Below are 16,461 nucleotides of genomic sequence, written 5' to 3'. Positions count from 1 at the left end.
ATGCCAGGCTCTCGGAAATGAAAGGAAGAGCTGAAGCTGAAGATTAAGTCTTTAAAATGAAACACTTGTAGGTGGCAGACGACAGCCGGTAATTTACCTCTGAGAGGAGCTGTTGGCCGTTCTTCAGCCACGTGTAGGAGGGTTTGGGCCTGCCGTTGGCTCGACACTCCCAGTAAAGTCTCTCCTCAATGGCTAGAGCCGTGTCTTTCATTGTCTGGACCCACTGAGGCTTTGCTGAGGACACAGAATTATCCTCGAGTGAATTATCTGACAAGAACCAGAGGGCAGATTTCGAGGAAGGAGCATTATCGTATTAAATAAGCTGCATCTAAATAAGTTCAAAGGAAAGCGTGTGCAGATTGGCAGCCCAAATTAAGGGGGGGGGGGGGGGGGGGGTGTCGTCAATGGGTTTTCCTTTAAGAGGCTAGAGGAGAGAAAATTGAATTCAGTCTATCAGTTACATCTCTTAAATGTGTCAGCAGCCCGAGGCAACCCAAAGATTAACATTAAAACCCCGAACCACAAAGGAAGAAGCTCTCATGACCGGCGAACAGCACCCGATACCAGCACTCACCCCCCCAAACTGTCACCTTAATTCTGCGTATAATAAATGTCAGGTCCTGCTTGTTTCCCATCCAGCACACAACCCCCCCTAAGTCTCTCATATATTTACAGCTTTCAGGAAATTTCATGGGTTTCATGAGTGCAATGCTCATAATAAGCACAGCTCACTTCGGTGGCACTGTACATACTGTCACTTCCAATTTCACAAGTGTCATTTTTCCCTCTTTCACAGATTCACAGGAAAACACAGCGGCTGAAGCAAGCCAAGAACCCAAAATGTAATAGCTGCAGTGAAACGCTTAAAATGCAGGAAGAAGGCAGAGATTTGTGTGTGCATTAAAGTAGCGTGTATAACAATGAGCTCTTGCTATTATAAAATTACTTATAGCTTTTAAACGATCACATTACAATTGTTGCCATTTACAAAGTCTAACGACGTGACAATTGTCGACGTTGCTGAAAGAAGCAGAGATATTGATTGTTTACCCATTTTGTCTAACTCAATTGTCTGTGGCGTCGTCTCAAAACTCAAACAAAAGTCGCAGTACCATAAAAAGCCAGCCGACCGGTGACTGTGTTCTTCCCCATCTTGTTCTCGGCCACGCACTCGTAACCGCCCGTGTCGTCCTGCTGAAAGCTGGGAATCTCCAGCACGGCGTTCGAGTACTTCATTTTGACTTTGCTGGGGAAGGGAACGCCGTTGGCCCTCCTCCAGGTGATTTCTGGGACGGGGCTGTGAGACACATGCGAAGGAAGAGCTCAGCGGGGAATCAGGTGCAGGTGTCTGTAACAATCTGTAGCAATAAAGCGTCAGATGGACTGCAGTACTTATTTTTTTCGTTTTGCTGATAAATGGTCAAGACCACGGGTGTCAAAACAGATTGGCTCAGCAAAGACTCCAATCTGGCCCACTGAGTGGTTTTGGAAAAAACTTTTGGGGACCTTTAACTTTATTTTTATACATTTTACAGCTTTTCCCACTGATGAAGACCTCCCCCACTGTCATTCATACTAAAACAAGTAATGAAGTAACAGATAAACAATTAAATGATCTTATCTACTACAGAAATGTCTTTATTTACAATGGGTGAGTAGAAAAAAAAGACATTCTCTTGACAAAACCTTTGTTTTATAATTTATGATAATTTTACACACCTATTTCTTACAATTTAAGCCCAAAGAGTCATGTTGACAGATTTCCTGTGGGCTGTATGTGCCCCCAGGATATAAAATGAGTTTGACATCCCTGGTCTGGACTTAACCCATTCCAACGACAAGTTGCTTTCAGACCAATCGTGGCTTGATGCCACGCTCTAAGAACCATAATTGCTTAGAAATCCAGATGTTCCTTGTATGGAAAGAAAAGACAGTGAAAGATTAAAAACATGCTTGAGGAAATCCAGCTTACTTCCCAAGGGCGAAACATTCCAGCGTAACTGTTGATCCTTTCGCGGCGGGTACATTGTCTGGGAAATTAACTTCTATTTTCGGCTCGTATTCACCCATCACTCCTATGAGGACCAAGCACAAGAACTTGCTCAGTATTCCATTATGCATGAGTTACAAGCATTACGGCTGGCATTATGGACCAAACAATAGCACTGGAAAGCTAACAGAGGAAAAAATGAAATGCACATGAGCAAACGCTCTCTCATGGGTAAACTAAACTCAAAATCGTGCATCGCTTAAGAGTACAGTCACCAGAGTGTAGCCAAAACCCAGCGAGGAATAATTTAAATACACCGAGCATTATTTTTCATCTAGAGATTTTTTTTTAATCTGCTATTTCAAAGCTTGAGTAGGCAGTTCCTAACCTCTGTTGTGTTTCATTGTTAATATCAGCATTCAGGAAAGGCACTCAAGATTGCGACCAGAAAGTGATGCAAGGGGATTTAAATTTATGCAGTTACATGTACAGTACACAGAGTAGAAACTGGCTGAACCACCAGAACACTCAATGTAATGGTCCACTGACGTATGACTTATGTTTAATTCATTCCCAAGGCAATCTTTATTCACTCGTTCTATGAAAGCATAACAGAGAACAGAACAACACGCCGCTGAGAACAGGCCCGAGAATTCATGTGAAAGCAAAGAGAAAGCTTTTAAAGGGACTGCGAATTATAAGAGAAGCTAAGTCAGCAAAGAAGAGATTTGGGTGCTTTGTTTGCTGGCCTACATTGAGGAGCAACTATTTACTTACAGGCATTAGCCCTCTGTGACTCAACTTCAGTGAGGTACAACGAGATAAAGAGCACTCTCGCTGGGGTAATGATTAAAGCCACCTTAAAATGAAAGGCCCATAATGCGAGGCTGAAAGGCAATACTTGTCACGTCAAAGGCACAAGCTGTGTCTTACCATCTGTCCTGAGGATCAGAGACGTGGGGGAGCTCTGAACCTTGCCCTTTGTGATGCTGTTCATCACTACACACGTGTAGTTGCCCACATCAGAGGGCTCCACCTTGGCAATGTAAAGGTTTCCCGTCTGCTGGGAGACGAAGCGCCGATTGTCTTGCTGAACGAAGTACGGGTACTCATTGAAGATCCATGCATAAGTAAGGTCTGGAAGGCAAACAAGGAAGCGCATGAGACGATCCTGGATGCTCTCTGATATTAAATGTGATTAAGAGAATTAACTGTGATTAGAAAAGGGGCTAATCAGTGGCAGCAAGATTATGTTTTAATCACACTTCAGCAGGACTCAAAACAACAGCAGAGTTTACCTCCTGAGGAAGTGGGCGATCCACAAAGCAACACCACTCCTTGTCCCTCTCGGACGGACACTGCGCTTCTGGTGTGAACTTTGAAATGATCTAAGTCTGACAGGGGGGGAAAAAATGAAAAGGAAGCTTACTGTAGGATGTCACATATCAGGGGAGTGGAAAAGAGGCTGAGTAAAAGCTTTCTGCAAGACACTGACACAAACCCATAAGAAAGCTGTAATGAAAATTGCACTTCTGCAAGGCCTGAGGGAGAACAAAAGCAACTGAGACAAGTGAGGCTCTGAAACAGAAGAGTTTAGACAGACTGCTGAACCCAGGGCCTGAATGAGATATGAGCGATATGCCATTTTGTGAAAAAAAGGAACTTGGATGTGAAAACCCGCCACTAACTTAATTTATGTACATGTTTGTGTAAGCGCTGAAATCACAAGACTTGACTTAGCACAGAATCTCAAATAGAAATCTATCCCGCAGCAGCAGAGATGGCCGAACAGGTAAACACACGAGCCAATCGTGTTGCTGAACTGCGGCTCGTGCACAGAAGAGGTTCATGACGGTTCATAGCCTCTGTATGAATCGTGTAAATTAGCCTGGCATATGTTCAAGGCTCTGGTGGGAGGAGCGAGAGCCATTCGCTACATCTGCATTCTGAATTGAGTCGTGATGAAGTCTGTAAGGCTGTGCAACTTTGCATGTGCCAAGCAGAATTACAATTTGAGGCTTTATAAACTTCATACTTCAACCTTTACAGTTTTTTCTTAAATCAGTGCTTTACAAGGTAGAGTTTGTCCATTGTAAGAATGAACTTTTGGATCTCTCTCTATTCATTTTATAGTGGTTTCAAAATAGCTGCCCAAAAACTGCCTGAGGGGGACCAAGACATTAATATACCATGACGAGATATGCTGCAAGAGCTCATAACACTATAAGAAAAAAGTTGAAACGACTGAAAACTTTTTTTATTGAGCTACACCTTAAGGTATATGTACCTAGTAATATTTTTTTCTTGTTATTATTCTTTCGTGTTGCATCCAAATATTGCTAAGAGAATCTGAAAAAGAAAAAGAACTATAGTTTTTCATTGGAGACTCCTTTGAAGGTTAATAAAATGACTCAAACTTTTTTCAGAGAGGTTAGATTATCCATTATCCGGTCATTATTCTCAAGTCATTGTTGTTAAGTTATTAAAATGTCATTATTCCATTTTTTCTGACCATCCCATATCTTAAAAGCTTGTCAAAAAAGACCCAAAACATCTGCACGGCAAGATACCACCACCGAGTGAAGGTGTGAAAAGGCGCTTTGTTGCGATCTGCATGAAAGGAAGCCTTAATGAATAGTATAGAAGTAATAAGTATTCATTTGGTTATTCATTTGAGTTGTTTACCTGCTTCACCAGCAGGAACGTGATGTGAAAGTACATTTTTTTTACTGCCTAAATTATTATTTTTGTAGCAATGCATTGTAGTATAGTTTGCACTGCAGCTTATATTCATTTGCTTTGTTCTTCCTTTTTCATAAAAGTGCAGGTATGCTGTGTTCTGTTCTTTTTTTTTTTTTTCTGGCTCCAGTCCTTATTAAGTTATTCTTCAAACACTACTTGTGCAATTTGGTAGACTACTTTACCCCAGAGTGCATCCAACGAAACTGGAATGACTTCTGATTGAAGCAAACAACACAAAGTGAAATAGCAACTCTTAGTCTGCATGACCATAAGTAAGGAAGCGTCATCGCACTCAGATTCTTCCCATGTTACGTTAACATTTAATGCGGCTCCCCACTGAACTTGCTGCGTGCTGATAAATACTGCAAATAAAGCGCTTCCATTTTAGTGTACGTCTGCATTATTTGTAGTTAAGAGCATTTACACACCCGTGGTTTTTTGTAGTTAAAACTCTGACTGTAACTTACAGGCAAACTGAAGACTTGCTCTTCTGCTGAGGATAGCTCCTACTGTGTTGTAGGCCATACACTGGTACATCCCTACATCCTGGTATCGGTCCAGGCTGCTTATAATGAGGTTGCCCCCAGACAGACGCCGCCGACGATCCAGACCCAGATTTATGAGAGTCCCATTCAGTGACCATCTGTGAGGGCAAAGACACCATCAGTCCCTGGCAAAACACGCAGTCCCCTTCTTCCTTCCAACCAAGGTGGTCTGACAGGAGGTGAGTGGAAAACACAATTCACTGTGGTAACTCACTTGGAATAAGAATAATACACTTTATGTGGTGTGATTTGCGATGGTGCCGAGGATTTTAAAAGGTTGCTAGTTGAAATGAACTCTTGTGGTTAGGACTTTGGCCAACGATTCTTTCCGGCTGTGATTAAACTTCCTTAAAAACAAACAAATCTGCAAACACAACTGTGTTGTGTTCAGGGTTAAGGACAATGGAGTTGATACATGTGTGACTGCCAGCAAATTATGGACAGTTCTGTGCATCAACTTGATAAACTATGCTTGCAGTCATTTGAAAAGAAAGTACACCCTCTTTAAATTCTAAGGCTCGTGCATCAGGACACAATGAAAATTAATTGATTCAAAGTTGATACAAGGTTACTACAGGCTCAGACAAACAGATGACGACATATTATGCCATGCCATTATATATTGAAAAAAACAAACAAATCCCCACCCCAGCAAAATGCAGAAGCATGAAAAAACTAAGTACACCCTTACTGATTCCCCAGGAATTAAGAGGATGAGAAACAGCCAAGTGCTGCTAATCCAGTCCACTTGATTAAGTGATGATCAGCAAGTGTAAGCACCTCTATAAAAGAAAGATTTTTGGCAGTCTGTTGGTCTGTAAAGTTCAGGTGTGTGTTAGCAAAATGCCAAGGAGGAAAGACATCAGCAGTGATCTGGGAGAAGCTGCTGACCATTAAACTAGGAAGGGTCTAAAGGACATTCCCCCACAATTTTAAGTCCATCATTCTACAGTAAGAATGATTATTCACAAGTGGAAAAAACTCAAGACAGCTGCTAGTCTTCCCAGGAGTGGGAATGCCAGCAAATTCACCCAAGGTCAGACAGGTGACCTGCAAAAACCTCAAAGCAACATCTGAGTTAGCATTAAAATTTAAAGTTCATGACAACTCAATTAGAAAAAGGCAAGTATGGCTTGGTTGGAAGAGCTGCCAGGAGAAAACCCTCTTCTCTCTAAAAATAACACGGCTGCTCAGCTAAAGTTTGCAAAGCTGCATCTGCAGAAACCAGAAGACTTCTGAAACAATGTCCTGTGGACAGGCAAGACCGTTGTTTGGCCACATTGCACTGTGCCACATTTGGAGAAAACCAAACGCCGAATATCAGCACAAACACCTCAAACCAGCTGTCAGTGAGTCGACAATGAACTCTTCCAGACTTCAAGCTGACTGAAACCCTGTGGTGGGACCTTAAGAGAGCTGTGCATAAACAACAGTCTACAAACTTTGATGAACTGAATCAATGCTGTAAAGAAGAGTGAATCAAAATTCCTCCACAACAATGTGAGAGACTGATAAAGTCACGCAAAAAACTATTCATTCATGTTATTGTGGTTATAGTTATTACCAAAATGCAGAAACATTTTGCAGAAACCAAAATGTTTCTGCATTTTAGCTTATTTTTGTTAAAATAAATAAACAATATATCATATATTGTTCTACATCTGAGGTTGTATTTAAGTAACTTTCGAAGCTGATAAGGACCCGATGAGTTTATTATCTGCTGAAATTTACCACCTTAGGATTAAAAGAGAGTGTACTTTGTTTTTCGAGACTGTATGCTGCTTGAGCGAATCATATTTTTTTGTACCTGCAGTCTAACAGTACCGTAATCATGCTGCCATGTCTATATATCATTAATTTACTCACCTAACAGATGTCCTTTGTGTCTGTATAAACCTTGAAGTGCAAATTTCTTTACGGTGTTGTATTTTTTCCATTTTTCATTATTTAGCTCTGCTACTACTTGCTGCTGCAGTTATCCCATTTTCCCCACAGGGATCATTAAAGTTTAATCTAGGGGTATCATACACAAAGCTGTCCTTCGCTATTTAAGGGGAGCGGAGGACAAAGGTTTTAGAAGCCATTCTGGACAATGATCATCAGTCTAACCATAATCACCTCGTCTCTGTCACATTAGATTTACATAATGTGATATTATTCCACCTTTGACTCCCCATCAGGACTAAACATTACCACCTGGCAAGAGGTAACAATGGCTCAATGTATCAAAGGAGGCCTTTTAAACTCTTTTTCACCCTTTATTATATCTTTCCAACACTTAGCAGGAGGAAGAATTAAAAAAAGAAGAAGCTCTGTGAAGCAGGTTACGACGGTGCTATCAAATAAATGAAGCACCTAAAAGAACTCTTAAAAACTTAAGGTTAATTCATTGATTCAAGCAAGTCTCATTATTCATTTTCATTCCCCGCCACCGCAAAAACTCTATCTCCTTTTAAATGCTATTCAAAAGCTGAGCATTGATGGGTTCAAGGACAGAGCACTTTTCAAGAATGTTCCATTGTTTGTGTTTAAGAAAAAAACATAACCCTTTCTTTCACTTAGCAAAACACTTCCTTTCTTGCTTTACTTAAGTGGCAACAAGTGGCAACAGACATGTGGGAAACACAATGGATGACTTTTCAAAAGCATATATGTTTCGCTTCCCAGTAAAAGAGAGAAGAAAAAGAAAACATTCTTAAAGAATAATTAGCGATCAGGTGCAACAATATCAACATTGGAATAACACTGGTCATTAAAATGCACCACTGAATTCATGTGGATTTTACTTTAATGCTTTACATGGTTGCAGACTCATGACAATTGCAGTGGCTTCCTCCAGCCTCAGTAGAGCAATGCGCTCCACTGCATTTAAAAAAAAAGGTGGTGGGAACATTTTGGGAGTATTACAAAAATCGTTTTCACACATTAACTCTGGAAAAAGTTGGCAGTACTTGGGAAGATGCCGTCTTCTCTCACATGCAGTACACATGGAGATCGCTCGTGCCAGCCATGTTCTCGATGCTGGAAATATTCAGTTTGGTTTACAGTAGAGATCTTCCTGTGCAGAGCGTCCACAAAGCAGCACATAGGGCTCGCTAGCTGTGCATTCACCAGGGTATTATCTGTGCTGTTCTCACAATCTGTGCAAACCAGAACCCACTGCGTGGGACATTTGCATTCTCACATGCACCTCCGTCAGGTAATATTTCGAAAAGTTGAGGGCTCATATCCCAATCTGTTCAAGCATCTGTGGGATGCCCAATCCAATAAGAGCTCTTAACCCAGCGGACCTCGAGGATCTGCTACCAATGAGCTAGACTCAGAGGTCCTGAATCCATGCCCAAAAAGGTCAGTGCTGTTTTGATGCATCTAAACAATAGAGGAGGTTTTAATGGCTGATCAGTGCACGTTTATCATGCTGCACAAGGAGTTTGTGACTTAACCAATGCCTCTCTGCCTGAAATCTTTCCACAGCGCTGCACATAGATTGCTTACACAGAATGCAGACTGGCAGATCAATTTGCTCTCACATCTATGGTATATGTGTATGTGGACATCCTGGAAAGGAGAGAGTGGTTGTTTATTTGACACCACAGCCTGATTGACAGCTTTCCCACCAACTTGAGCAAAAAAAAAGCAAGCGCTCGATAACACCTTTGTTTTTTAAACTAATGAAATATGACTCTTCATGAACCGTCTGTGCTGCAGAAACAAAGCAATAAAAAGGGCAGAAACTTGAAGTGGCAGGCAAAACTGCCCACTGGTTTCAGAAACATCAAATAACTTTGAAAAATAAAGCAAAATATCTCCTTTGCCAAGAAAGGGAAGCATAACAGAAACATTTGTGCGAAAAGACAGACATAAACAAGATGATGAAGTCGCTGGAGACGGAAAGGCGAAGAAAGACTCGACTACAAATGTCCTGATGCCAGGACTTCCCCAGAAATCCCACGTCCATGCTCTGAGGGGACCGTGTTGCTTTGACGCCACGAGGCAGACCTACACAAGATCAGGCAGGTGGTTTTAATGTTGTGGCCGATCAATACACATGCAGCTTGGTCACTGTATGCAATGAGGTTAACCCTATTACTCTTGTGGCTTACGATGAACACCTAAAGGGCTGGAATGACTAGTACATGCCTGCATGTTTGTGTAGGTGTCCATGTCCACTCTTGCATTCAGCTCTTAATCCCTTAGCCACCGTTTTCACCTCTTTTTGACCTGCTCTGAAGTGCCTCTGCTGTTCAGTGGTGCCACGAACATAGGGCAGGTGATTGAATGGCAACTGGAAAACTGAATTACTCCGCTTGAAACTCATTTTGTGAACACATGTTGTCTGACCACAGAGAAATCCGAGTATTCTGGATGATCTACCGGTCTAGAGCCACAGACTTCAAACCTCAGGTCAAGTAAAGGGTAGACAAGTCACCTTCTGTTTACGTTTAAGACACTCACACAGTGTAACTTTTATAGCCTGCAGCAGCAACGATGCTTTTCTATAGAAGATCTGATTTTCTCCCACGAGTTTTTAAATCAGTGCTGTGCGCATAGTATGAAAGTCTCATATCTCTGTGAGTGACAGGAGTGGCAGAGGAAAGGGAAAAGGGGGAAAAGAGAAGAAGGGGGATGGGAGAGAGCAGTGTGAGCCCATTTACACTTCAAGAGAGGAGCCAGAGAGGTGCTGAGGGCATACAGAGCCTAGCACAGCCAGCGTGACAAGACACCCCGTTAAACATGCTCATCTCACCTTTAATCAGTACATGGAAATACCTGGTCTTAGATGGGGAATGTGAAGAGCCTGAAATAATGAATGTACATACTCCACACCACTGTCATTCATTTCATCTGCGCCGGCTGTGCTGCAGTAATTCCAACGTCGAACGCCAAAGACACTTGTAATCAATGTCTGTTGGTGCCAACCGGTGTCTAGCAACCTGCATCGGCCTCATTGTGTTTTATAAGAAGAGACGATCATTAAGATGCTACACATGTGTCACTAAGATACTATCTGGTAAGACAAGAGGCAGATTGGTGGTGTGTTAGTCAATATGAATTAGTAAAGCCATAATGACACTGCTGCACAGAGTGTCTATGTGCATTTCAGTCTAATTTGAAGAAAATTAATAGAAAGGAAAGCGGCTTGCATGAAAACTATAATCTAAATTGGCTTTGCAAGAATGGCAAGCTGGGAGCAGCCAGGAGTATAAAAAGGTGTCTGCATCTGTATTACTTTTCTTTTCTGGGGTAAAAAGTCACTGAGAATATCCAGATGAGTACATCACTTCTTCCTTTCCCTCATCTTCTTTTTCCATTTAGATTGCGATCATGTCTCAATGCAGCTTTTATGTTTGCTCAACTAATCATTTACTTTAAACAAGCTCCTCTTTTGACGTTGACAGTTGAGAAAATACCATCGGTGATGAACGCGAAAGAGTGGAGAAAGTGCAAGTAACTGCTTATGAGGTGGAGAACGAGTCCGCCTGTGTTATTTTAAACAAAAGAGCAATACGGCGTTGATAATGTGCTAACTGAACTGCAGTTCAGTTAGGACGCTGGATCTTTATTTCCATCAGTTTATATTTGAAAGCTGTGTTCTGGCATCTCACTCCCATGAGTGAATGAATGTACTAATCTGGAAGTGAGCACAAGCGGGACCCAACACAGAGTCATGCATCAGTGACTATAGATGGGACATTTAATAAGTCAGGTACAGCACAAGACGAAGTGATGGGATGCAGGTGGGTTGCAAAGCGCCTTGCAGGTGCAAACATTGGGGAATGAGGCAAACGTGGGCTGGCTAAAGCAGCTTTAATAGTGTGTCCTAAGTGAGATTTGCCAGTTAAATGTATGGAAGAGCATCGGCAAGGCTGTCAGCTGATGTTGGCGAACGTTGAGATCAGCTGAGCTGCTGGGATTCTGCTGAGCTCGACTTCTTATAAATGACTGCTACTTTAAACCCAACGAAATCTTGCAAATAATGATTTCTAAATCAGTCTTTCACCCATTTTAATAACCCCAAACTAACATTTTTGAAAACCTGAAGAATAAAAACCTAAATGTGAATGTGCTCCTACCTGTACTGAGGAGATGGTGTTCCCTTTGCGTCACAAGTCAGAGTAGCTTCCTCTTCTATGGAGTCAATGGGAATGAACAAATCACCCGGCTCCATTCTCCATCTCGGACCATGGAATGATCCACTGTCCAGGCAATCTGACAGAGACACAGTTCCAGCGTGAGCATGAAGACAGAATAGAAATCACTGTAATGGAGTCGGGACTCCATTATTACCTGATTTTTCTTAGATGGAAAAGTGTCATAAAGAGGCTTTTAAAACAGGGAAGCGAGTCTCATATCTTTGCGGGTGTTGCAAAGTGTTCTTGCAAACAAATAGATTTTTAAAAAATGAACTTCTCACAGCGTTCCCCGGTACCAGGAAGCCATTTCTGTCATTTTAAAAGTGTCACTGCTCCAGCATTAAAAAAAATAAAATACACACCTCTAGTTTAACAAATTCACAAGAAAACTTTTTTAATCATTTACTAACAAACTTTTTGTCTATGCTTGGTAAATACAAACATTACATGATTATTATTCAAAGAAAATCATTCCCAGCAGAAGGGGAAATCTTTACTCTCTTTTTATGTTACTTAAGTGTTTTTGTCTGAAAAAGGAAAAGAAAAGTAAAACGCCTCATCATCAGGTGAAAGTGATGACGAAGATTGAGAGTATTGTGTCTGGATTGTGAGTGGAAGCCAATACTGCAGAGTGCTCCTATAAACCTGAGCCATCATCCTCTCTGACACTATTTTTGTCTCATTCCACAGCTGTAAATGTCCAAACGTGAAGACACACACGCACACACACACACACACACACACACACACACACACACACACACACACACACACACACACACACACACACACACGTGCGCACGCACCAGAAACCCCCCCAAAAATCCATCACTCGTAAAAAAAAAAAAAAAAGGTAGTTTACCTGTCAAACAGTCGATGATTGATAACAGTAGAAGCTGTTTCCATGGCAACGTCATATTTGGCAGCCAGGGGTAAATGAGACTTTCATCCAATAAGCTTTGAAATGGCACTTGTGTTCTCCGAGAGAGAGAGGAGCTTGACCTGTTGAAACGAGAATCTCCTTGTAAAATACCAAAAACTCCACCACTGACAGCGTAACATCTTTTAATCACCTATCAAGCTAAGACAGGGGAAGTGTCAGAATTTTTCTGTCAGCGGAAACATAATCACTGTAAAACTGGAGGAACAGTTTGGTGCCGGATAGCCCTCACATCTCTAATCAGCAATGATCCAGGCAATGTCACTTTGCGCCCTGTAGTGTGGCCAACTTGAACCCGGAGATGTCTGAGGGTGATACCAGAGGCATATGGGAGGAAGTCCATGCCAATCTATTAGGGGAGCAACCAACGCCTAGGCTCATCCTTCACTTGGACAGATTCACTCTCTGGCTGCCTGAGGAGACTTGGACCTGGGAATTGGGTGCCATCCAATCAATTAGATTCACCCACAGCAGCATGTGTCTTCCCACATGCTGGGGTGAATCAAGACAGCCTGATGAGGAAGCCATTCCACCCAGGTCCGTAATCAAGGGCAAGAGTCTGACTGCTTGTAGCATGTGTTGCAAATTGCGATGCGCGCGCTTCTTGCAGGAGGGGACTGAGCGCGTAATGATGCAATTACAAAATGTCAAACATACACACAATGAAGAGCAGGCAATAACACAGCAAATAAGGGAACGGTCTCATACACACACACATACACATATTACGAGTGCGCAGCGTATGGGAAGATTTGTGTACATTACTCTGCGCACGCATAAAAGGGAAGCGTATATGAATAAGTCGGGTCTGAAAATACAAGTTTCTTCAAGAGGTGTTGCGGCCGTATTAAGGGCAGGGGCAGATAATAACATCAATCTGCTAAATGTCACACAGCCCACACACACCTACACACTAAAGTTGCTTTCTCACCATGTACGAAACACATGTAACAGCCAGCCAGCTTACACACACACACACACACACACACACACACACACACACACACACACATACACACACACACACACACACACACACACACACACACACACACACACACACACACACACACACACACACACACACACATACCCTCACTTTCCATTTAGAAGACATAAGCTGTGACGTGCGGCTCATTTGTGGTCTAATCCCAAGGCGAGTCTGGTTCAGAGTGCTACTTATGGAGGGTCTAATTGTTTGTTAGCTGCCTGCATGTCAAATCAGACACGTTGGGGTCTCAGCCAAGATTTTATTTCCTACCTTTCATGTTTTCTTCCCCCCCCCCTTCCCAAAGTCTGCTAAATTGGATTGGTATGCCTCCTCTCTAGAAGACTCCTGCATGCCTTACCTCAGTAATAGGCCCACAGTGTAAAGTGCTGGCATCTCAAGACTGAAAATTGGTGTGTGTAAAAGGTATGGAGGGTATTACAGTACAGTCAACTTCGCATGTTGCATGGTTTGCATTTGCAGCGGGGTTTTACAGGGATGGCTCTGAGTTACATGAGTTACATGTGTTCCTTTTTTCCCCCTACACATCCAATAAATCGTTTAAAAATGCAAATTGGAGGATTAGAGAATTACACCAGCGTAACACATGCTGTATAGAGCTGTCCACACACAGATGCAAGCTGACCCACCCACCCACCCACCCACCCACCCACACACACACACACACACACACACACACACACACACACACACACACACACACACACACACACACACACAAGCACACATTCACACTGCTTGCAATAATGGTGCTAACAGGATGGTGACAGAAGGTGGTGAGAAAGCTTTGGGGGGGATCGGTCTCAATCAAGAAGGGTACTTTCTGGAACCAATACACCACTGGCTTAACTGACACTTAAAAAAAGAATAAATGTATAAACACATATCTACCACCTACATCACACTCTGCCTGCATCCAAGTAACATGCTGACTGAACAAACAGCCCAGCTGGAAAGAGTAGGAGTGTACTTAGTTTGAAGGCCTGAGCTGCATTCATCACAGATTGTTCAGCTGACATTGTGGCATTAAAGTATGCAATTACCTTGTGAACGCTGCAAGGTAGAAACTGTGTGTGTGTGTGTGTGTGTGTGTGTGTGTGTGTGTGTGTGTGTGTGTGTGTGTGTGTGTGTGTGTGTGTGTGTACACCTTTGCACTCAGTGGATCGCATAAAGGATAAAGCCCATAATTACTGCTACTTCTGAAGTTTTTCTGTTTTTTTTTTTTTACTTAAAATACAGCCAAAAGAACCGTAATTACACGTTTCTTACTTTTCTTTCTTCTATGTTTTAGTGCATGCAAGTCCACCCAAGCCCCATTCAGCCCTTAAAAAATGTACTGGTCTTTGGCCTGTAGGTTAGCTCTATTTCACGGGGTGAGCTGCAGTGTGGCACCACACCAGGTAAGTACCACAGGAGCAGTTAGGGGGCTGAAATGCCAGGCTGTGACTAACTGCACCCCTTACATCACTTTGACAAAGAAAGGCAGGCATGTTGGAGCCAACTCCTTAATAAAAAAAAAAAGAAAAGAAAAAGAAGTCTCCTCTTTCTAGATTGCCTCTTTAAAAAAAAAAAAAAAAATCAGCCTGCTCAGTGTGCAGGAATTGGCCGCAGTTGGGAGGTCACGTCACGTTGCTCGAGTCTAAAACAAACAATTATTCTCAAATAAAAGGCATTAGGAGCAGACGGTGCTGTCGGGAACAGCATAAAAACAGGCCGACGTGGTGGCAACAGCATGCCCGTCGCTATTTATATAAATTACACAGTCTTACCTGTTATCCCGAAATATCTTGACACCAATAGGAACCAAATTCAGCCCTCACGGATAAAACGACAAACTGCTCCTCCATGGAAACCTCGTTAGAAGAATTTCGGTCGCAATTGCAAGGTCGTTCGTACAGGTGAAACTGAGCCGGTGGTCAGTCACAGATAACGGGTAACGAAGGAGACATAAACACACGCGTTTCATATCGCCCCTCTCACCCACCTCCTCCTCCGTTTCCTCCACTCCCCACCAAAAAAAGAAAAGAAAAGAAAAAAAGAAAAAGCACACACGCGCGCGCGCGCGCTCGCACGCACAACACCCACGTTGTTTGCTGTGCTGAATCACATTTGCTACATCCACAGTTACGAGGCTTGACTCTCGCCCGTGTCTGCGCTCCAGTGCGAGTAAGTATGAAATGGGGCTTGAAAAAGGAACCTCGCGAGGATGATTTATTGTGCGCGTCAGAGTCCCGCTCTCCCCGCGAAGGAAGGAGGAGTGGGCTGCACGGCGGGGAGAAGGTCGATAAAGCAGCCAGAACGTGCAGCGATGGGATGGGAAGGTGGTGCGGGGAGGGAGGCAGGGAAGAAGGCGCACCTGGCGGGGAACTGCGCCCCCCTGCGTCTTCATTTGGTACAGTCCTCCTGGCACACGTGCAGCCTACAGACATTAGTTTAAATTAAGCTAATTCTCCCACAGTGCCTGTTTGTGTAGTGTTTAGAAATGACAGAAAACATTAATCAGAAAACAAACACAAAACTTGGATAAACAGTTAAAATGACAAGTAGCTTTGTACAAGTATCAGGAAGTTTATTTTATTTTGGGCCAGACTTCTTTAATTTATACCGCTGCATAGGAAAACTTTAATTTGAGAATGATAGATAAAGACACAAAACAGACGTTATTAATTCCAATGGGAGAAATTCACATGTTACAGAAGCACAGGGGTCTGCAAGAAAGAGTGAATTAGAGACATATTAGACAAATAAATAAGGAAAAAATGTGTAAAAGTGTACAAATACAAAAAGCCAAAAATGATAGATAGATAGATAGATAGATAGATAGATAGATAGATAGATAGATAGATAGATAGATAGATAGATAGATAGATAAGAAGGTTCTGAAACATATCTATCCATTAACAATGAAGCTACAGTGAGGAGGCAGAGAGCCTCTGGTTCGGGGTAACACAGTGCACCAAACCTCCTAAACCACAATGAGATTGAAACGAGGCAGGAGCAGCAACTTGTGTTTTTTTACACTGCCGTTTTTGTGCAGATTAAACAAAGGAGACGACAAAGTGTTAATTACTGAGCTTTAAACATGTCACTTCTGTTTTTGT

At 42.5% G+C, this 16,461-nt stretch overlaps 1 protein-coding gene across 1 annotated transcript in view; it reads right to left on the bottom strand.

Annotated features, from left to right (window-relative positions):
- Positions 1-16,164, bottom strand: part of cntn3a.2 (contactin 3a, tandem duplicate 2) — a 46,166-nt gene extending 30,002 nt beyond the window's left edge. Inside the window, exons 1-9 of the mRNA XM_026153729.2 lie at positions 15,130-16,164; positions 12,274-12,413; positions 11,352-11,487; positions 5,200-5,375; positions 3,289-3,384; positions 2,924-3,127; positions 1,973-2,075; positions 1,113-1,297; positions 98-234 (exon numbers count right to left, since the gene is read on the bottom strand). Of these exons, the coding sequence (XP_026009514.2) occupies positions 98-234; positions 1,113-1,297; positions 1,973-2,075; positions 2,924-3,127; positions 3,289-3,384; positions 5,200-5,375; positions 11,352-11,487; positions 12,274-12,328 (1,092 nt within the window). The 5' untranslated portion in view covers positions 12,329-12,413; positions 15,130-16,164. The remainder of the gene's footprint in view (positions 1-97; positions 235-1,112; positions 1,298-1,972; positions 2,076-2,923; positions 3,128-3,288; positions 3,385-5,199; positions 5,376-11,351; positions 11,488-12,273; positions 12,414-15,129) is intronic.
- Between the last annotated feature and the right edge of the window lie 297 nt (positions 16,165-16,461).

This window comes from Astatotilapia calliptera, chromosome 20 (genome assembly GCF_964374335.1).
Source record: "Astatotilapia calliptera chromosome 20, fAstCal68.1, whole genome shotgun sequence".
NCBI classification, from domain to species: Eukaryota; Metazoa; Chordata; class Actinopteri; order Cichliformes; family Cichlidae; genus Astatotilapia; species Astatotilapia calliptera.
The sequence above is the reverse complement of the archived record's forward strand: the minus strand, read 5'-3'. Positions and strand labels throughout refer to the sequence as shown.